Raw genomic sequence first — 21,559 nt, 5'->3', positions numbered from 1 at the left:
ATGAGGAAAATTTTGTTTTGTGTGTGGGTTTGAAGCGTAATCACTGACAGGCAGATTGAAACTTAAATTTTATTACTCAAAACTTAAAACGTCTAAGAGAAAATTGAAACAGGACTTTTATTAGTCATGACTAAGAACGTCTAGATAAAAGGTAAATGTGTGTTGTTGTTTTTTTATGATAATGGTGGTGAGAGATGACATCATGGGGCCTGGCGCCTCCTACAGGGCAGCAAGGGGAACTCTTTGAACATGGTGTCCTTCCGGCAGGTGGGACACGTGCTCTTCTCCTTCAGCCACAAAGTGATGCACTGGATACAAACACCATAACACGTGTTCATAGTATTGATAAGGCTACATGCTAACACTAGGGGAAAAAAAATGGCTGATGGGCCAATAGCATATGTGACTGAGCGAGACTACGACTTAAGACTCATCTCGCTTGATTTTTGGTTTACAATTTAGACTTGTAAATATGTGACTTAGTCCAACTCACATCCTTATGGAAGGTGTGTCTGCACTCCAAAACCAAGCGGTCGGGTAGACTCATTTCTTCCTGACAGATGATACAGGGGTCTTCCAAATTCAGCTGCAATTACATGCACAAGGTTAACATTAAAATACAGTAGCAAATTACAGTTAAGTTCATTAATTCATTCACTCACAGCCATTTTATAGCATTTTGGCTAAGTTTAAGATTGACAGAATTGTGTGTTCTGTGACAATATAAGCACCAAAACAGAGTAGACTCTTCTTTTATCAGTAAAAAAATAAAACTTGGCTTCTAGCTTTAGCCTGAGTAATCTGTTCGTAATTACAGTGGTTTACAAATCAGAATTCCACAGACAAAGCTGGGCGAGAACCTGTTCCGTGCCAACTCAATGAAAAACAGTCATTGATGGACAATTGGATTCTGGCTAACAAAAATAAACATCCACAGCAGTGAATGAACATACAAATATATTGTACTGAAAAATTACAACTGTACTGACTTAAAAAATTATTATTTTTTAAATACGTCACCTTAATATGCACAGACAAACAGTCATTCACACGTGAATTATTTGGTTTTACCGGATTGGAGCTGAGCGATGTTTGGTTCGCCGACGGCCAGACTACAGGCGGGTCAATCAGAGGGGGCGTAGCCGCGCCCGCACCACCGACCGCGCCAGTCTTGGATTTGGCCCCAGATGCGATCGCCTCCTAAGAGGACACAGCCATTTTGAATGTGTGAATGAATCCAAGTCGAGACACTTTGAAGTGGTCTACCTTATGCTCCAGGATCAGCTGGCTCACTCCACAGACAACATCCTGCAAGACCATGCTGCTTAAACTGCCGCCATTGGATGACCGCAGTTCCTTAAAAAACTTCATTAAGTCCGATCTTAGGGGAGGAGGACAAAATAATAATAATTAAAAAGAATACTAATAAATCAGATTTATATATATAGCGCTTTTCTAGACACTCAAAGACGCTTTACAATGGAACGGATACATTATTCATGCACTCACACATTCACAATGGTGGCGGTAAACTACTTAAGTAGCCACAGCTGCCCTGGGGCAGGCTGACGGAAGCGTGGCTGCCAGTGTGATCCTACCCCCCCGACCACCACCAAACATTCGCACCTTCCATACACCAGTGTGAGTAGCACAAAAGATAGTCAAGTTAGGCTGGTCTGTGTGGTTTTACTAACATAAATAAGAAAAACGTTCAAAATGTTACTGAAACAGCATAACAATTGAATCTGCTGTCCATTTTGTTTTTACCTTGTGTAGTCAGGGAAGATGGTTCCCAGGATTTCCATGGCCTTCTCAAATACAGTGTTTCTGGCCTGTGCGGGTCTGACCGCGTAGCGGTTCTCTGTGGCTGGCGCGGCAGCTACGATCGACTGCGGCGGGGGCGCTGGAGCGACGCTCAATGCGGCCAGATCGGAAGACAGCTGCAACGTTTCACGAAAGACAGCGGAGTCGAGACCGTTTCTGAGCTAGCCAGCAATGCTCATTGTCTTACCACAGAAACTTGAAGATCAGTCTGGTAACTACTGAGCACGTCTCTTGCACTTCGACCACTTTTGACTTGCTCCACCTGCTCCTTGTACTGCGTCTGGGGGATGCAATTAAAACTTTCAGAGCTGTTTGTACAGAACAGCATCATGGGACTTAAAAAAAAAAAGGGATACTGGTACTATTTCCAAAGGTTCAGCCCATTTGTGTACCTCAGCAGCAGCAATGTTCTGCTCCAGATCTTGGACCTTGGCTCTCACATTTTGTCTCATTGTTTCCAGGGTGGGAAATCTGCCAGTCAAGTGTTGATATCCACTTCAAATTAATTCCAAGTGGGAAACGTGCTGTCATATATAAAGGCTTTCCTCCACTCCTTACCGTTGTACAGAGTCATCCAGTTTAGCCAGCAGAGTCTTGGTGTCGGCCAGCTGAGCGTGGAGGCCGTACAGACGCTGATCCCGACTGCTCTCCAACATGGACAACTGGTGGAGCAAAGTCGGGATTAATTGGGGGTTTTTGTTCCTCGATTCAAAATGTTTGGACTTTTTCCAAACAATTACAGAGGAACATGCATCAACAACAAGCCTCTAAAACAAAATAGTTCAACTGCTTACTTGGGCGCTGCGGGATCTCCTGATCGCCGCGGCAATGGAGTTTTTGTAACGCATGATCTCATCCTCCAGACTCATCTTCTCTGCTGCTGACTGATTGCTTTAGGATTGAATACAAAAAATCTTATTAGCATCCCATTTAAGTGGTATTATCAAGCATATTGTGCGAGACGTACCTTAGCTCCAAGAACCTATTCAACTTCTTGTCATAGCTGGCCTTGTTTGCTTTAATTTGTTTGGTGAGACTAAGTGATCAATTAAGAGCATCGTTTAGGCGAAGGCCACATTTTAGATTGCTTTGTGTGAATTTCCATACATACCTCCCTCGTTTCTCCACTAACTTTTCTGTTTCAATTTTGAGGGCCTTTAGTTCCTCCTGGTTAGCTTTTTTCTCCTTCTGATCCTTCTTGACCTCCTCCTCAAGCTTCCGCTGGAACAGGCTCAACTCTGTGTCCGTAACCTTGACAGGATGTGTGTGGGAGTTGGGGACGTGAATTAAGACAAGCCAGATCTGCTGCTTGCACATTCGGTTGTAGAGCTCACTTTTATGTTGGTACTGATCTCCTGGATGTCTTTCTCCAAGGACGCCAAGGTCTCTTTGTGCTTCTGATCCACCTTCTCGCGGTCATCTGCCGTCCTGCTCATCGGTGCCGCCATTTCTTTAAAACGCTTGACCGTTTTGTTGATATCACCCTGGAGATCGATTGTTTGTTGACAAAATTGATTGTACATCTGGACAATAGGTCATATACAAGAACTGACCTGGTTGTTCTCGTAAGGCTGCAAAGGTTCAGTGTTCACCGCAACGCAGTCCTTGACTGCTTGATATGTCTGAGGGAAGATGTAAAACAAAGCACATTGCTTGTTCATGTGCTTCCATATTCAATTGAGTTCGAGTTTTCGTCCAGCACCGAAATGCTGGAATCTTACCTGTACTTCTGCATGTTTCTTCAAAATAACTTCAGGTGGCATTACACTTAAATCGCTTGTATAAGAAAACGTTTCACACGACTCATCCACCTCGCAAGTATAAAGATCCAGGGATCTGAAGTCATTGGGCAAAAGCTTGACATGGCCCGACTGGTTGACAGGGCCTTTGCCATTAGGTGGGAGGAGTTCATCCATATCGAAAGTTATATATGGCTCAGCGTTACGACGATTGGGACTGGCAGTCCGGCTGGATGAAAATATGGGGGGCTGCAGGTGGTCCAAGTTGGTGGCCTGCTGCAGGGCGACGGCATGCTTGGCCAGGCCCACTCGGCCGCCTATGTTTGTGAAGCGGAGGGATTCCAGCAGGAAGCGCTCAATGCCGCCTGCGTTTGCAATCTTGGCGTGAGCCATGGGCGGGAAGTTTTCCATCTCACCCTGCAGCAGGGGGTTGTTGGCGAGAAGGGGGCCGTGTTCCTCCAGAATCTGTGCAAAGTAGCTACAAGGGAAAATAGGAGAAACGGGGACATATTAGTTGGGGTTTTAATTGCCTTAATGGGGAACCCCCACATATTTGCGGTTAAGTATTCAAATTTGTTTTTTTTACTGAAAATTTGGTTGAGAAAGGAATATTATGCAAGCAAATACAATTGATGAACCTAACACTAAGGTATAGTTTCTTTGTGCCGAATAATACTAGACTACACGCAATTGTCATGGGTTCCTGATTGTGTACATGCTCGATGCATGGTGCATTGCATTATGAAGCTTGCAGTTTAAACGTCAAACCCTTTTCAGGTATTTAGGGGGTGTAAACATGTTCGCTATACGCGACAGAACTGGAATGAGTTCCAAACCCACTTGCTAGGAACACTCACAAAAAAAAAAGTTTGGGAAATTGAAAATTTCATGATGAATTATAGGGAGAAAAAAATACATAATGTATCCTTTGATGGAGGCATGGTTGAAATAGCTATTTACACATTATTTCATAAACTGAATTTCCTCATTGCGGGATGTTAAATCCTATGCCAAGGCTACGTATGCTTTATGTGCAGTTTTTAAATGCATTCCCTTCAGTTAGAGCAGGGGTGGACAAACTCAGTCCTCGAAGGCCAGAGTCCTGCAGGTTTTGGAGGTTTCCCTCTTCCAACACAAGCTGGTTCCAATCAACAGGATCGTTATCAAGCTTATGCAGAGCTTGCTGATGAGCTGATCATATTGACCTTTTGCACGTGACGTTACCACCCTAATGGGAACGCCCCCTCCGGGACGCTGGACGGCGAAAGAGCCACTTGCCTGTATTGTAACCATTGATTCTCGTACAGTGTAAAGTCATTTATCTAATCGATTATTTTATAAAATGGTCATATTTTGCTGTGCGGTCGGTTGTACAGACAGACAAAGGAGTAAACCAAATGTTGCTTTTTATCGCATACCTACGAATGAAGACAAAAAACGTCGATTGATAGCAGCAATCAACAGAAAGGAATGGCAGCCCACATTCACGGATTTGCAGCAATCATTTTTTGCGAGGTTAGTAAATAATTGTTGGAATTAGTAGATAAATGTTCATACATTTTACTAGTAAACGTACACTCTAACAGGGGTGTCAAATTGCGTGTTTCAAATCACATTAACGAGCCAGATAGTTAGCGTCCACTCCAACTGCACAAACACACCTTAGTTTTAAAATGAACCTTCTTCAAAACTATTAAGTGCATTTGACTGTTTAATAATGAGGGCTTTCGTCTTCGTGCTTGGAGTTTTTCCACTCTGGAGCCGGAGTCATATTCATGAAATTACTGCATAGCTTGCCACTACGATAGTCATTTGTTCCATGCTAGTAAACATAGTACCATAACATCCTCACAGCGTTTCAATATAGAACGGACTATTGTAAAAATAAGTCAGTTAGCATGATAAACAAGTTTTACCTTTGCATTACGAGGTATATTGTCCCCTAGTGTGAGCGTAGCATCTTGTCCCAGAGACTCAGCCAGCGACAAGCTTTTGAATCAGCCCCGGTGTAAGGAGGAGAGACGGCATTGACTACATAATGATATAGGTCGTGCGCTGTGAATTCCAGCAAGGTCGGCGATTTGATTAACTTGGTAAAAACAGCAGGCAACAGAAGGTAAGGGCTGTTTTCAAACTAGCGATCTCAAACTTAAGTAAATATTGTGCTTTATGAGTCCCGACAAAATGTGCAACTTCGACTGACAGGCAAACTTTGGTTGAAGAAATAGATGCCATGGCTCTATGGGCAATAATAACTTTTAATTTGTAAAATAACAGTCGCTAAGTCCCTAAGTCGCTCCGGGTCACGTCCACTTTCATTCAACAATCATTTCCTTCCGCAGTGCGTCATAGGGCAGTCACTTGATCACGTGACGTCGGTGCAAATGGTAAATACCAGCTATGTTGGAGAAGCAGTGTTTCCCACACCATGCTAATACTTGGGCGGGCCACCCAAGTAAATTGGCCACCACCCAAGAAGTTTTCAAGAAAATGTATTAAACATATTTTAAAAGAAAAAGAAAAAAAACATGCCGCGACAGGATATACTGCATGTAACGTTAGCAGTCAATCACTTCTAGATCGTGAGGCTAGAGGAGACGTAACGGGACTGAGACACACCTACCATCCCCACCGCCGGAGTCCACCCACCCAAGTAGATTTCAAATCTGTGGGAAACACTGAGAAGGGAAACATCCAAAACCTGCAGGATTCCGGCCCTCGAGGACCAGGTTTGCCCACCCCTGAGTTAGAGTATATAGCAACTGGCCATTTCTACAAGTTTCTCCGCCCACTATATTTTGATATTGTCAAAAAACATCCTAAACATGATCATTTTGTGTTCAGAGGCTTGTACTCACTCATACAAATTTTCCACGATGGGATCTGGATTGTTGTCCAAAATCTTATTTAAACTCTTCGTGTGTCCTGTGGTGTTATACTGTTCTTCAAATTCAGCTACCTGTGCTTGAAGGTGGCTGGGAATGACAAAGGGCTCATTGGGGTCAAGGAAATATCTGTAGGCAAAAATGATGGGTGTTGTTAGGAAACAGATTTTGACATCCCAATGAGACACTACTACTGTGGCAATGCAACTTACATTGGATCTTCTTGGTCCCACTTGTCCGCTGCGTCATATTCTAACTCGGACAGAGCTAGAGGAATCTGAGAAAATCAATTCAGAGCAACAAATTACACATTGGACTCATTCCTGTTAAAAAGATAATTATCCTGCCAATATCGTTACTCTGCAATAATGATCCGTATGCCGGAGTAGTTGGAAAATTCCTCCCAACCACACTTCTGACTAAAATTACTAACCCTTGCCTCTTTAGGTTTCTTTTTTCGTCCTCGACGCTTATCACTGGCAGGAAAACTCTGAAAGAGAAATTGTCAAAAGTATTACTTTACATAGCCAAAATATATTGTCATTAGCATGTTGTGACTGGTGACTAAATGTACTGACTGACTCCTGTGTTGCTTACATTTTGATTATCAGACTTCTTTAGAACAGAACAATGACCATCTGGAGAGAGAGGGGGGAAAAAAACGAGTTGATGGTCGCATGATGATGTCAGGGCAAGAATATAAATATGAGGTGTAAATACGTACCAATCATACTAACAAAATACTCATCCAGTAAAATATTAAACGAGATGTAAATATCCCTATGCTCCTCTAGAGTCCAGATAAAAAGTCTCATTTCGTGCGACAGGGCCTGTTTGACATATTTAGTCAAGTGGCTTGAAATAAAGTTGGAGCCATGGGGAGAGTTCTCAGAAATTATCTCTTTCAAAGGGGCAAAGGTCAACAGCGGTGTTAGATCCAATTCATCCAGGTGGTCTGCATTGCGTTCAACGAAGGACTTAGCGGCCTTCAGATCTTCAAAACACAGAAAGGAAGTCAAATTTAAGACTGATCAGATCCAATTTAAGAATACAAAATAGAGAAAATAGCCTTTGAATCATATTTTCAACATAATTATAGATGCTTACATGATCAAAGGTCATTTTCAGAACACCTTATTAAGAAACAGAGGATGAAGATGTCAACCGAGTACTCACCTGCATCATTGAGTCGTCCTGCCCAGTGGCTAAGCTCCACGTTAATATCCAAAGTATTTGTCAGTAGCTGGATGAAGACGCGCGCCCAAACGCGATTCTTCCTCTCGAGAAGTAGCTCCACGGCCTGATCCAGCGTCTCCAGGCGCTCCTGCTTCCAGTTGAGCAGCTTGCCCGCGAGCTGGTTGCCCCGCGCCGAGTCCAGCTCTAGCCAGGGCTTCAGGCAGGCGCTCACAGCCGACACAGAGAGAGCCTTTTCCTGGCGGAGCAGCTGCATCATCTGACTGACCTGCACGAGGACTCGATCTTGATACAGCAACCATGCTGGAAACGGGAAGCAAAAGTGACGACATCCGCCATCTTGTGGATTTTTGGGGTTGAACGCATCTAAATTCCACATTACATTACAATTGTTTTATTTTTATTTTATTGGGGTTTCAGCTTTTTGCATTTATACAGTGCTGCCTTGACTTATAACTTTTGTTCACTTTGTAACCAAAGCTTGTATCTTAAATGTTGCCCCTTAAAATGAATTAATTCTGATCCATTCCAGTGCCCCCGAAACCAGTTTTAAAAAATGGTAATATATAGATTTTTTTTAAATAAACAAACAAACTGGCTTTATGAGGTGTGATTAAGCCGAAACACAAACATTTCTAAGTTGGAGCACTGGTAAAGCAAAATTATCACTCTACTGAACTGTGTTGAAAACATGCAAACATTGACTAAAATGCAGTAAAATGTTACTACATTTATAAAATGATTGAACATTTAAGTACTCTTTGTATTTTCATTCTCTTGGGCTCTGATTGGCTGTTGGTAACATCACGCAAAAAATAGGGGTTAATAGTGCACAGTAGTGCACTAACAAACAAATCGCAAGCTTTGAACTGAATGTAGGATGTTATCATACCGTTCTGTTGAGTCTGCGCTGCATCGTTAGCTTTGGCTCGTGGAATCTCATCACTGACGGTGGCCTTATTTTCCAAGGTCTTCTGAATATTATTCTCTTTTTTAAAATGGTTCTTCTCCTTTAATTTCTTCACACTGGTTTGAAAACAAAAGTTTATCTTTAAATTTTCATTAAACATCACAAGTAATTTAATGATAATTGAATTCTCACCATGGAGGCTTCTGGTTCACTTTTGGTTTCCTTGGACTCTCCGCCCTCCGGTTGGTGACTAACACATTTTTTATCAGGCCCACTGCGTCAATAATTTTAACAGAATCGATTATGCCGGAACAGTTGGGCGTCAGACATGGCTACATACCATGCAGGACAAAAAAAAAGAAAAGAAAAGGATGTGTTGAGGGAACATTTTCTCAAGAGGCAAAGGAAGCGCAGCGTGTCGTTATGGGATGTTACCTTCTCGGGCTTCTCAAAGGACGACGGCTTGAATGCTTTCCAGCAGGCATTGTGGTATTCAATGAGGCACTTTTGACTGCACTTCAACTCAATATAGCCCTGTGGGTGAAGTATCAGCACTTGTTTACACTCCCAAACGATGTTTTTTCATTTTTAAACTTACTTTAAAGTCTGGGTCAGTGATGTATATATTTTTGGAAGGGCCGAGGCAGTCCACATATCGACAGATGCCATTGGGCCGAGGAGGGAATTTGCATGTATATATGGAATCCTCCAGAAGTTTCTAAAGCGACAACATACAACGTTGAAGTGGCAGAATTCATCCAAAATGCTTGCAGACTGAGCCTTAAGTGTAACCTTACTTTAAAATGGGTCATCTCAGTCTCTTTCACTATTTCTTTCGTTAGTGGCCAGGTGAGTTTACCCGGTGTTATCTGGTTCTTCACCATCTGCATGGAATCTTGAAAATGTTCCAACGCAACTGCAAAACTGACAAGAGAATCAACTTTAGTTTAAATACTCAAAAATAATGTAAATCTGTTCCACCAACAGCGACTGTACTTATTCTCTTTGAGGTAAATTCTTCCATAGGCGTAGTCAACCAAACACTGGAAAACTCTCTCCTCATATGATTTGATCTCCTCCAGGAGTTTTCGTGCTTCTGTGAGCTCCTGTTACACAAAGGGGGGAAAAAATACATATTGATGCAACAAAGAGAAGCTATGCTTTGGCACAAAAACTCTAAAACTATAATCTAGGGATGCAATTGTGAAATATTTTAATAATCAAGTACTCTACCAATTATCCTATCGATAAAAATTGATTGCAAAAATACAAAGTGTGCTGGTAAGTTACCTGAGGCTTGCCAATTTCCACCAGGCCGGACACACAGCCGTAAAGCAACAGCTGCATATCCAGTGCAGAGAATCCAATTTCCTAAAAAAAATTCACAAAAATAAATAAATAAAATAAAATAAAATAAAATAATAAATGTCTGTAGCGGTGCATTCGTGCCTTGCGTTCATCCTTTGTAAAGGAGTCCAGCAGACCCAGCGCATCTCTGAAGGAATTGTCGGCGTTGTAATAGTACTGGCTCTTCAGGGCAGCATGACCGTTCCCTATCAAACGACTCAACGCGTCTCTGCACATTTTGCCAACGTAGTGCTAAAGTGTGAAAATTATTACAATTAACACAAATGAACAAAATAGACTGGGGGAAAAAAATTGAAAACAAAATGCCATAAAAAAAGTGTTTTTAATAAACGGTAACTGAAGCAATATTTTACGTTTAATAGACTAAAATTAAAGTGAACACACAAAACATGTCAAGCATAAAATAAATGACCGCAATATAGCGGGGAGAAATGAACTGGCCTGTAAAAACTTGATTCCAAGTCACTTTAGAGGACGACAAACATTCTTACCGGTTCTTCGGGTTGATCCTTACTGGCCGTGGATTTCTTCTTTGATGTTTTGGGCGGCTCTTTTGAGACGGCTGTTTTGTCCTTAACTGCCGCAGCAACATTGGGTGGCTCTTTAGTGGCGGCTGTCTTGTTATTAACTGCTGTAGACACCTTAGACGGCTCTTTAGTGGAAGCCGTCTTGTCATTAACTGCTGCAGAGACAACATTAGTCCATCAGAGGTGGGCAATATCGCGACTTATCTCAACTTGAATAGAATGAAAAACGTATTACAGGAAGTTATACAACTAGCTAATGAAACCCAGTCAAGAAGATGCTACAAATAGCGCTGGGCGTAGTCAGTGTTGACAACTTAGTCATTTAGTCGCATTGTTCAGTGACTTCTCTGACCTCATTTTCGTCAGAGCTGGAGGTGTGACAACAGACATATGCTAGTGCAGAGTCATATTATTGACTCATTTGATGGTGTTAAATCATTCAACAAATGGGCTCATAAATTTTATATCAGGAATCATCGTTTAAATACACATTTTATGTTAAAGTAAATGAATAGGCATTCTATTGTTTCTGTGGTAATTGATGCAAGTTCAACAGTCAGAAGAAAAAAATACAAGGGAAAAATAAGAGCTAAATATGCTTTGAAAGATGTCAGTCATTTAGTTTATCGATAAGCAATGAAGGAAAAATTATTATAACTTGAAATCAGTTGTTTTATTTATTGGTGTATTTAAATCAGATTTTATTTGAAGACCATATTTCCCCAACCCTAAACACAGACAAACTAAGTTAGGCAACTGATTAGTCTGAATTCTATCTAAATTTAAACTGAAACATACCTGTTTGGTTCTGCTTGTTCATTGTCCCTCCGGCCACCTGGAAGAACAGGAACAATTTACTGGTAAGTTTTACTTGAAACTACAACACTAGCACATTGAATAGGTGTGTCTTGATCATATCTCTTGTGCATCATCTGTGTTTTACATACCTTGCACGCTCCTTTGCGCTTATCATTTTTATTATTATTATTACTGCCATTGCAGTCTCCTTTTCCTGACCACTGCTGTGTCTCAACAACAGTCGACTTATTAGTAGCCTCTAGTTTACTGGGAGAAAGAGAGAGGGGGTTAAGTCACTCTCCATTGTCACCTGCTTTGATAACGTTGTACAGGTAAAAAAAAAGAAAAAAAAGATCTATACTGCTCTTACGTGGAATGTTGCGTTTTCGCTGCACTCTGTTTTTTCTTTGAGGGTTCCGCTGAAAAGTCAAGATAAAGTATGAGTTTGGGAAGCAGTGCTCGCAATTCACCCTGTAAGTCAAGTGCACCTTTGTTGCCGTTGCCCCAGCATTTTCGGACGTCGCTCGTAAACTTCTGAAACTGCTGCTCTTGGTCTTGGAGTACCTCGCGGTCGTGCTTGCAGAGACTCTGCGCCGAAGCGTTGGCACTAAAGGCCCAGTCGACCTCACCCAAGAGGAACAAAGCCTCACAGTAGCGGTAGTGGCCCTGGAAATTAAACCGTGAAGCTCGTCAGTAGCAAAAAAATACAAAAAAAATGCTTACAATATGATATACCATACCACACCACTCTACTTATATAGCACATTTAAAAGACAACAAAAGTTAACACTAAAGTGAGGCTAACAACTAAAAAGCATAATAAAAACATTAAAACAAAAAAAAAAGACATGATTTAAAAACCTGCAGAGTATGTCTGGTATCGTTTAGATTTACTGTAGGACTAGGATATGAAAACAACTGTTGCATAAACCCATGCATGAAACACATTTCACTACTAGTGGATAACAAAAGTACCTTGGTCCAGTGCGGTTCTATCAGAGTGGCCCGTTTTGCATCCACAGCAGCTTCTCTGAATATGTATATGTATTTAAAAAAAAGAAAGAAAGAAAAAAGATAAACAATAAACAATTGTAGCGACAAAAAGTCCATTCAACATCGGAACCACTTATCCTTACGAATTTAGCGGCCTTTAATATTGTGCAATCAATCAGGTTAAGTAAGGCTTCTTCATATGTGCGTAAACAGCAGCCAAGAAACAAAGCGACACCAATGGAGACCACACACTGCCCGCTAGAAGAAATTGACCTTAGATTACATTTGTTTAATTGTACTGTATTACAAAATTGATGGCGATACACATGGTATGTGTGGCCACTAAATCAAGGTTGTTCAATTGTGGTCAGTGTCACCTGCGCACACATGAGAGTATAAAGAGGCCTTTAAAACATTTTTAATACTTCAGGAGGGAACACTGAAAAGTTCTCAAGTTGTTCTACTAACAACACCTGCGTACTTACGGTTTGGCACATGCAGATTTGCATTTCCACCCCAATATTTTTGGCCTTTTTTCTGACTTTTTTGCCCGTATCCGTTTTCCATGGAAAACATTTATTGAATGTTTAATTTAGCATGTTTTGGGGAAAATTTCTATGTTTTTGTTGAATAAATCAATTATCCTCCCCTATCCACGTAAAAGCATTTTATTGGGCGACCCTCTGCAACTCGTGGGGGTTTACTATGTTCCATTTGGCTATGACTACATTTACAAATTACATACAGTCAATATTCGGGTTAAGGTCAGAATTCCGGTTTTGGAAACAATCAAGGTAACATATGTTTACATGCGTGGCGGACAGACTTACTCTTGTTTACATGGCCATTTGTGCTGGATTGGAATATCCCGTTCAGACCATGATGCGCGGACAAAGTAATTACCACATTTCCGCTTTTAACTTACTTTACGTTCAATAAAATACATCATATTTATGTCACTCACCACGCTAAATGAAGTAGTACGTTTCCTCCTTGCTCCAGAACTGTGAGTGTCATGTTTGTTGACACCGGCTTGAGTATTTCCGGTGGGTTACAAGCCAGAAGCATGGACTTATATACTTGTATTTACTGTATGTGTATATAGGCACAAACTGTGGCGTTTTCGCCATAGAGACACAAAATAACGTGAAAACGCAGCGGAGAGATCAATGTATTCAAGGGTGGCTGCTTTAGCGAGTGGGACGGAGCTGCACATACAAGTAGTTACTACACAGATTTCTTGCGAATCAAATAAGAGAAGAAAAAAAGACGAAGAAGAAAATAGCGAGCATGCGCACAGCAAAAACAATGTGCCGTTCAATCGAGGTATTCAGATTGCGTTTATATGAGCAAGTATTAACCCAAGGGTTTTATTCGAGTTTTTAAAAACCCAAATAAGAGCACAGTCTGTGTCTCCATGTGGTACGTTTAAATAATTTGTTGACCATTTGCAGATAGTAGGCGTCAAGTTGTCAACATCTGCGTTTGAGAGAGACACCCCCAAAATTAAATAAAACGTCTGCACTTCCAACCCAGTCTTTAGAGAAAAAAATGATTGCCACGTGTACTTACAGGTATTTCTGACAGCGGGTATGACAAAGCGCCCGGTTGCTAAACGCGATGTGGTTTTCAGGGCTGGGGCAAGCAGGTGGAGGAGAGGAAGAAATTAATTGTCACACATGTATTTATAGTTAGGCAGCCTTGTGTGGGTGGGGGAGAAACATACTTAATTTTGATGGCTCTGGAATATTCATACTCTGCTTTTTCGTACTTCTCCTCCTGAAATAGCTCATTCCCTAACTTCTTGTGGTAGTTACTGGTCTGGATGAGAAACACATAAAACATCCAGTGAGCAAGCATTTAAAAATAAACAGATTTTAATTGAACACTATAAATGTTGAGAAAACTGTGAAACTGAAGAGCAGACTACTAGTAAATTAAATTAAGGTGCTTTTACCGCTAAGGCGCGCTCACTGGGCTTTGATTTCATCCCCTCCATCATCCTGCCCACGTTCATACCCATGTGAGAGATGTAACGCAAGTCTGAAAAGAGACAAACGTTAGTGCAATAGAGACAAGTTGGGAGGCCGCCGTTGTGTCATTCAGAGTCCCCCGCCAAGACTTTGATAAGCAGTTATGCTATACTACTGGAAATGCGGCATCAACAGCATTGAATGCAGGAGCCAGGATGACTGCTCTACCACTGAGCCATGCCGCCCCTTCATTATTTTGACTTGCCGGCAGCAGGCAAAAATCAGCAAATGTGAGCATGCAGTGCAGTTACTTGCTGCATTAACAAACACCTAGCTCTGCCGGCCAGTGAGATGACAGTGACGTCACGGCCCCCGTCGGCCTGCGTTTTAGAACCGTTTCGGTGTGGAACCGGTACATTGAAAAAACAATATCAATATAGAGGGACAGAAATTTTGGCAGGCAGACGGCCGGATAGAAGAGCATTTAGCAAAGCCGGCTTACACTCTATAAAGATGAAGGACAAAGCTGCGTAGCGAGTGCGCTTGTGGCCCAGCTCCTTGATACGAGGGCGGATGTCAGGCTCTCCCGCTTGCTCCAGTAACTGCAAAGCGTCCTCTAGTGCCCCTGGTAAATTCTAAGTCCATACACAAGCAAAAACACACACAATCACGTTCAGAGATGCTTGATGCAACAGCGAAGCCCTCAGAAATAGAATGGTGAACAGATGAGTTGGAATTCCATCTACTCCGGACGGTCCGCTGTATTATCTAGTAGCACATTCACATCAGACTTGCCTCACGGAAACTCGTAGAAAGTAAGATGATGTGAGAAGAGCGTTCTTTGGCCATCTGGAAGACAAGACAGGAGGAGAAAAATCCCATCTTGAAACCACTTGATGTGGGATTCTTATCTTTTGTGAGGGCCCAGGAGACAACCTTGACCGCTATCTGACCAGTGCAACACAATCAGTCCATAGGTCCGGAATGTGAACTTGACATCAGAGAAAGGGTTATAACTGAGGTCCGACAGATATGGATTTTTTTCAGGCCCATGCCAATTCTGATATGTGGCAAAATAAAAATTCCAATAACTGAATAATGGTCCAATTACAACAACAAAAAAATGTCCCTTAAAGGTTACACCAAAGATATTAATAACAGGTAGAACATTTGACTTTTATTTATTCAAGTGGACAAGCCCCAGCAGTTAGTTGTTGCATCTAGGGGAGTGTAGGTCACCATTTCAAGCATCAGAAGATTGGACTTACAGATCCGACCTCCAGAGCTCTGAGAATTGCCTGCAGGGTTTCGATCTTGGACAGCATCTTCAGATTCACAATGTTAGGGTCACTTCACAAGGGACAAACACAAAACAAAAAATTAGGGGTGAAATCTAAGGACTCTGTACTTATGTGTTATGTTCTTTTTTTGTTATAGCTGTTTGTGATTCTGGTGTTACACATTTAATGTGGGTCATCCTCACAAAGACGACACAGATGCTCACGTCAAGGGCTTCCCATGAAGAAAGTTTGACATAAACTGACTTACTGTGTATTGAGCAAACCAACCCGCATAGCCCAGTTGTAGGTTTCGTTCATGGCATCAACGTTCAGCAGGAGGGGCATCCAATAGGTGTAGAGTCTCATCAAATGCCCCGCTGCTTTTTTGACATCCACTGAGATGGTGTTCCAGGAATCAGACACGTAGACTAGTAAGCACACACACGCAAGGGTACAGTGAGTCCCGATTGATGTTTTGCTTTGGTGGTGTGAGCGACTTTCAAGTATGTCACTAGTACAGTAGATGGCGGCTGAGAACGCCACAGCGTCTGCCCATGAACATAGCAAATCAATGTTTACTGCACTAATTCATAAAGGTGACACGTTTTACTATTGCAACCTTTTTTTAAACTCAATGTTTAAGCTTTTCTGACACAAATCCTGTAATCATACAAATATAAGGAAGATGCTGTGTTCAGCAAAAAAAAAATCAACTTTCAGAATCCAAAGCTGTGATAATTTTCCTTCTCCAGATTTACCTTTAGTGAAGCAGACGGGAGGATGACCAGGATGCATCGCCTGAGACTTAAAAGAATTGAAGAAACAATAAAAGGCATGACACTCGACAAACAAATAAATATGTTCAACTGATGCCTGTCAACGCACTGTTTCAAACGTTGAAAAGGGGCCATTGTTCTCTTCGCCATCATTGTTGCAGCCCAAGTGCTTGCAATCAGTCTCAGTCTCACACATCGTCTCCGTATCCGAATCTGTATCAAGAATATGTGGCAAGTTAAAGCCATTTTGCATGAGAAAACAAAAAACAAAAAAAACAGGGCAATTGAACAATCAAAGCTTTCTGCTGTATACAGAATTAAAGGGGAACAAAATGTGCAGCAAAATAACAGTTGCCGGTCACGGCAAAATAAGCACTGTGTTAACTTTTAGTACAGTATATTTATTACATTTAATCTTTCTGAAATGCAGAGTAGTTTTTGAACTGGCTATTTATTTATTACTGTTAATGCACTTCTTCTTGTAATTGTAACACGTGTGACAATCAGGGTTATTATAGTTTTGGAATTTTTCATTTTAGTTAGTTTTTATTTCGTTTTGAGTTTTGTTTTTTAAATTTAGTTAGTTTTAATTAGTTTTCAGGGTGGTTCTGTTAGTTTTTATTAGTTTTAGTAATTTCATAAATGCTTAGTTTTAGTTAGATTCAGCATTAGTTTTAGTTTTTTTTCAAAGTGTGTATTACTTGTGCGCAGTTTTTGAAAAACACCATGGACGTCATCTGAAGGTGCTTTTCTATTGGCTGTTGCTAGATGATGTCATTTTTTGTGTGACACACTTTCAAATGTCCTTATTCCGGTTAATATAAAAATAAATCATCCCCAAAGGCTCATACATTAAATTGATTACCAAAGACTAAAACGAAGGACATTTTTGCTATAATTGTAGTTAGCTTTGTAAACATAAAATGTAGTTTCAAGTAGTTTTCGTTTTGAAAAAGCATTTTCGTTTTTATTTTATTTCGTTAACGAAATTGTTTTTTAAATTTTAGGTTTTTTTTTTTACTAACGCAAAACGTTAGTTTTAGTTAACTAAAATAACCTTGGTGACGACAAAGAAAGTTGAATGGAATCTATTCAGAAACGGAGGCCAGAGAAGATAAAAGACCTAGCGTCTCTCGATTTTGGGTGAATCGAAACTGATCGCTTTACTGTAATTCCCGTGACGATGTAAGATGCAAGATGCAAGCGACCACATAACCTGCTTGTATGCATTGTGTGGGAAAAATAGGAAATGTACGGTTGTAGTTGACCAGAAGCTAGTTTTGGCATTTAGCACACAAGCTAAGCTAAAACAAACAGTCTATACATGTTGTCGACGGCTATTGCTTCATTGAAAATGTTGAAAACACAAAATAATCACGGCAAAAAACGAAAAACACACTACTACACTCTATGTTGTTCTCGTGTTTTTCTTACCACTTTGGTCGTCGACGTCGACAATGAAGTTGTGCCCAAACGAAGAACCATACATAACAAATGGTTGATGTGCGGCGCGGCTTCCGGGTGGGAGAACCATGCTCCACGGAAAAAAAGACAAACGGAACCCGCTTGAAAAGTTGTACCCTTAAAAAACAACAACTGTACGTATGCCCCTCCTTCTGGTTGAACTAACGCCCACCAGTCGCACACAACGTGCTGGGGTTGAATTTCAAACTGAACGTGACGTAGTATCGATAACCAAATGGGAGGAGCGGTTCCTTTGTCTCTAACTGAGTGAATGCCATTATATATATATATATATATATATATATAATGGTTTAATTAAATTTGTTTTAATAATAAATAAAATATCCTGTTGTCACTAAAATTTAAACTTACAAAATTCCAAAAAAAGTCAAACCAAATGAAATTCTAATGATAATAAAAAACTATTTTAAAATATATTTGACATTTATTTTGAACTGCTTTTACCCTTTACATATTGACACACACAGATGTGGTGATCACATATGCGGTCAGGTTAAATGCTACACATTACATATAAACACCAATAAATGGAATTCGCTGCATTGTAACTACTGTGGTACAAATCAATTAATCACATTGAACAGAAGACAATTTTAAATTCTGTGTATGCGATGAAAAGAACAATCTCATAAAGGAGAACATAAATACAATTATGTGTGTTCACCAGAACCGAGGATTTATTCCTAAAAAGTATATTTAATATTATGGTAAGCCACTGTAACATTACGCACAGTTTGAATATCTACATTGCGCTTAAATATGTAGGCATAGAATATGATTTCAATAAGTATTGGAATAAAAATGCATAGCACATAAACTTAAAAGCAAAACACCTGACCTGAAGTTTAAGTAGTGATTCTTTTGCATACCACTAGAGCGGGCCCAATTGCCACAAGTTGTTACATATAAAAGAGTCTTATTTTGTACACTATTTTTATTCTATTTAATAATTGTTATTTTTGTCTTTTTTTTTTTTATTTAACACTCCGCTGTGTACTGTTGTAACACCTGAATTCACATTCAGTATATCATTAAAGGGTTTTCATACCGTGCCTATCTTACCCTATTTTATTTTATAACTTATAAAGGAAGTCCTGGGGGGTGTCAGTGTTAAAAACTAAATGTATAATGGACAAAACTAAAAAACGAAACTTTTTTTTTTTATTCGGCTTTCGTCTGTGGCCAATTTTCAAACGATATATGTAGGTATTAAAACACACACACACGAGGGATGCTTCTACAGTTGCATAGCCGTCTAGTCTGTATTGAGCTGAAAAGCATCCTCCTGGGTGAGCAGTCGCTGAAATACTTTTTTGGAGGAGAGGAAAAAGCTTCTGCTGTGTTCCAGGTCTTGCGCGTTTATGATGCGCGTCACCAAAGCTTGTTGTATGGCCGGAGACTGGCAGGGGTGATGCAACACACTGTGACTGACGTTTCTGCCTGGCTCGATGACCAGCATGCCCTCTTTGGAAGCCACTGTGTCTGTTTTACAAGCTCCCCCGTGGCTCGTCTCGTTGAATACCTCTGCTTGGCTGATGTTAAAGGACAACTCACTGGAGCAGGTCCCGTTACCGCGATGCTGCGGTGCTGATGCTGCCGTCTCCCGGATGTTCCTATGGAGGTAGACAGTGTAACCCTGCACCAGACGGTTGAATGCCGTCTTGTAGGACAAACGAAGAGACTCCACTGACCCAAATGGCACAGAATGAAGACGAACCTGGTCCAACAAAAAAGCAAAGGTGCAATATGAGACTCCCAGTCATGTTGGTCAGTAAAATAACAATAATTAAACATAAAGAAATTATAATTTAAAAAATGTGTGGGACACTGTAAGTCAATAAAACAAATAAAATAAAAATGTAAGCAATGAATAATGTACAAATAATTATGTACTTCTACTACTACTACTATTAACAATAATAATAATGATGAGGATAATAATATTGGGGGCTAATAAAATAAATTAAAAAGACAATTGAAAAATTATTAAAATAAAGTAAATGTAAGAAAAAATAAATAAAATTAATATGAAAAAAGTTTGAATAACATAAATTAATAGCTAATAATGTATTTTTAAACGTAACAAATATCAACAGTAAATTAGTAATTAGGCAAATAAACCAATTCAAAACAGATTTAAAAATACATACAACATAAAAACAAAACAAACATAAGAAATAACATTTATAGAAAATAATGAATACATAAAATAATCATTAATCAAGTAAAAATAAAAGCTATAATACAGACAAATTATTTAAATTGAATATTTCTGAACAAATAATTAACAGAGAAAAAACATAAAATGATAAAACTAATAAAAGCTAAAATACAGTAAATCATTATCTACAACCCTAAAAACAAGTGTTTACTGACCTGGTGTATCCTCATATGGAGATGAAGTGCTGCTCCGGTCAACCAGTGCTGCATGGACACGGAACTCATCCTCTTCTTCTTGGTCATCCTCTGGTAATGGTCCAGCATTTCCAGTTTGAGCCAGTTGTCGTAAACCTCCGTGGTCTCGGCCATCATGTCCTGGTCGTTGGCGAGACCCGGGATCAAGCGCAGGTAGTTTTGCGCAATACCGCCGATTCTTGAAGAGATTGCAATACCGAAAATCTTTTTGGCTGGACTTGTCATAAGCGATTGTCCGGCCTCTGTGGAACTGTTGCTTCTGACCTAATGGACAAATAAAAATACAGAATATAATTGATTTCTTATGAAATGTCATAACTTTAACTCTTACAGTGAAGTAGGTCAACAGAATTCAGAATCTCTATTTTTCGCATGCTTGTGTCGTTATGAAAAAATATTGTGAAGTTATGAGTCAATGTTATGAAAAAATTGTGATGTTACAAGAGAACTCCAGGTTTTTATAGATATGAACAGCAAATAACGCTACCGACCTGTTGGGCAATGTGGTCCAACATCAAGGACAAAGCCAGTGCCACGACACCAACCCCACCGTGCGTGACCCTGCCGCCCCCCAGCTCGCGGTTGAGGCGGAGGCCCAACACAGCCTGCTGCGCCTCGTTCAGGCTCCTCTGCAGCGAGGCGTACTGGTGCTGGAGCGCGGCCGACGAGTCCAATGACAGGAAGGTGGTGAGGACCGGGTCCAGGGAGATGTTCGGGACCATGTTGGCGTCGCGGGCCGCCACGAAGAGTTCCTGGACGGTGGCCTGTGAGGGAAGGCACAGACTGGAGCCCAGCAGGATCATGGCTGGAGCTGATTGTGTATGTGTGTGTTTAGTCCACAGTATTTCTGACCTTGTGTGTGTTTACTTACAGTCAGGGTGACGTAAACTCAACCAGCCATTGGAAAATCACACAAGCCCAGAGGCAAACAGTGCTGGGAAGTCCCCTAGCACTACTGCTTTTCCACTAGCTCTTTCGCCTTCTCTTCGTGATGTGCATGCACTCGTGGCCAACAACGAGGGTAGTGTTAAGTTATTAACATTGTTTTTCAGTTTCAATTTATATTTTAGCCGTTTTGGATTTAGTTATAGCTGTGGAGCTAAATGAATGGGATTGTCTATTGTATCTGTCTCACACTCCTGAGAAAATAAAGGAGTGTATGTGTCTGGTACCTGTCTCTGTCGGAAAGGGAGGCACAGGCTGGTTATTGTTTTTCTCTAATCTGATTTATAGCTATGGGAACTTGCAGAAGGGAGGAGAGAGGAATTCTCTTGTTTTTACTGAGTTGTAAACAAATGTACTGTGGGCTGATTTTTCTATGGACCCACTTTTCAATAAATAAGGATGTGCCGGAGAGCCTGACACAGAACCTGATAGAACACGGCTTCAGTG

General features: G+C 40.7%; 2 protein-coding genes across 6 annotated transcripts; both read right to left on the bottom strand.

Annotated features, from left to right (window-relative positions):
- Positions 1–55: 55 nt before the first annotated feature.
- Positions 56–17,926, bottom strand: ttc3 (tetratricopeptide repeat domain 3). 5 transcript variants are annotated; one of them, XM_086098748.1, is made up of 44 exons: positions 17,702–17,926; positions 16,377–16,480; positions 16,250–16,295; positions 15,760–15,919; positions 15,480–15,561; positions 15,007–15,060; positions 14,714–14,846; positions 14,196–14,281; positions 13,965–14,059; positions 13,811–13,873; positions 12,221–12,275; positions 11,734–11,911; positions 11,616–11,664; positions 11,395–11,512; positions 11,246–11,282; positions 10,412–10,602; positions 10,002–10,151; positions 9,843–9,923; positions 9,549–9,658; positions 9,350–9,476; positions 9,151–9,270; positions 8,988–9,086; positions 8,745–8,884; positions 8,535–8,668; positions 7,625–7,945; positions 7,173–7,442; positions 7,046–7,086; positions 6,888–6,938; positions 6,661–6,725; positions 6,422–6,577; positions 3,546–4,041; positions 3,378–3,446; positions 3,159–3,308; positions 2,936–3,075; positions 2,792–2,860; positions 2,619–2,715; positions 2,383–2,486; positions 2,217–2,295; positions 2,012–2,104; positions 1,768–1,940; positions 1,267–1,381; positions 1,072–1,200; positions 494–586; positions 56–308 (listed from the first exon to the last, which is right to left on the bottom strand). In XM_086098748.1, exons 1-44 carry the CDS (start codon positions 17,799–17,801, stop codon positions 201–203), a joined length of 5,331 nt encoding a protein of 1,776 aa, XP_085954874.1. In that variant the 5' UTR covers positions 17,802–17,926; the 3' UTR covers positions 56–200. The 5 variants fall into 5 exon arrangements, with proteins under 5 accessions (XP_085954874.1, XP_085954873.1, XP_085954872.1 ...); XM_086098747.1 differs by having other exon boundaries at positions 6,882–6,938; positions 10,412–10,599; XM_086098746.1 differs by having other exon boundaries at positions 6,882–6,938; positions 17,702–17,925.
- A 965-nt stretch (positions 17,927–18,891) lies between these two features.
- Positions 18,892–21,002, bottom strand: LOC147160484 (uncharacterized). The gene is made up of 3 exons (XM_086098905.1): positions 20,659–21,002; positions 20,129–20,431; positions 18,892–19,469 (listed from the first exon to the last, which is right to left on the bottom strand). The coding sequence occupies exons 1-3, from the start codon at positions 20,968–20,970 to the stop codon at positions 19,008–19,010; spliced, it is 1,077 nt and encodes a 358-aa protein (XP_085955031.1). The 5' UTR covers positions 20,971–21,002; the 3' UTR covers positions 18,892–19,007.
- Between the last annotated feature and the right edge of the window lie 557 nt (positions 21,003–21,559).

This window comes from Leptonotus elevatus, chromosome 16 (assembly GCF_054856555.1).
Source record: "Leptonotus elevatus isolate MCC_2025b chromosome 16, RoL_Lele_1.0, whole genome shotgun sequence".
NCBI classification, from domain to species: Eukaryota; Metazoa; Chordata; class Actinopteri; order Syngnathiformes; family Syngnathidae; genus Leptonotus; species Leptonotus elevatus.
The sequence above is the reverse complement of the archived record's forward strand: the minus strand, read 5'-3'. Positions and strand labels throughout refer to the sequence as shown.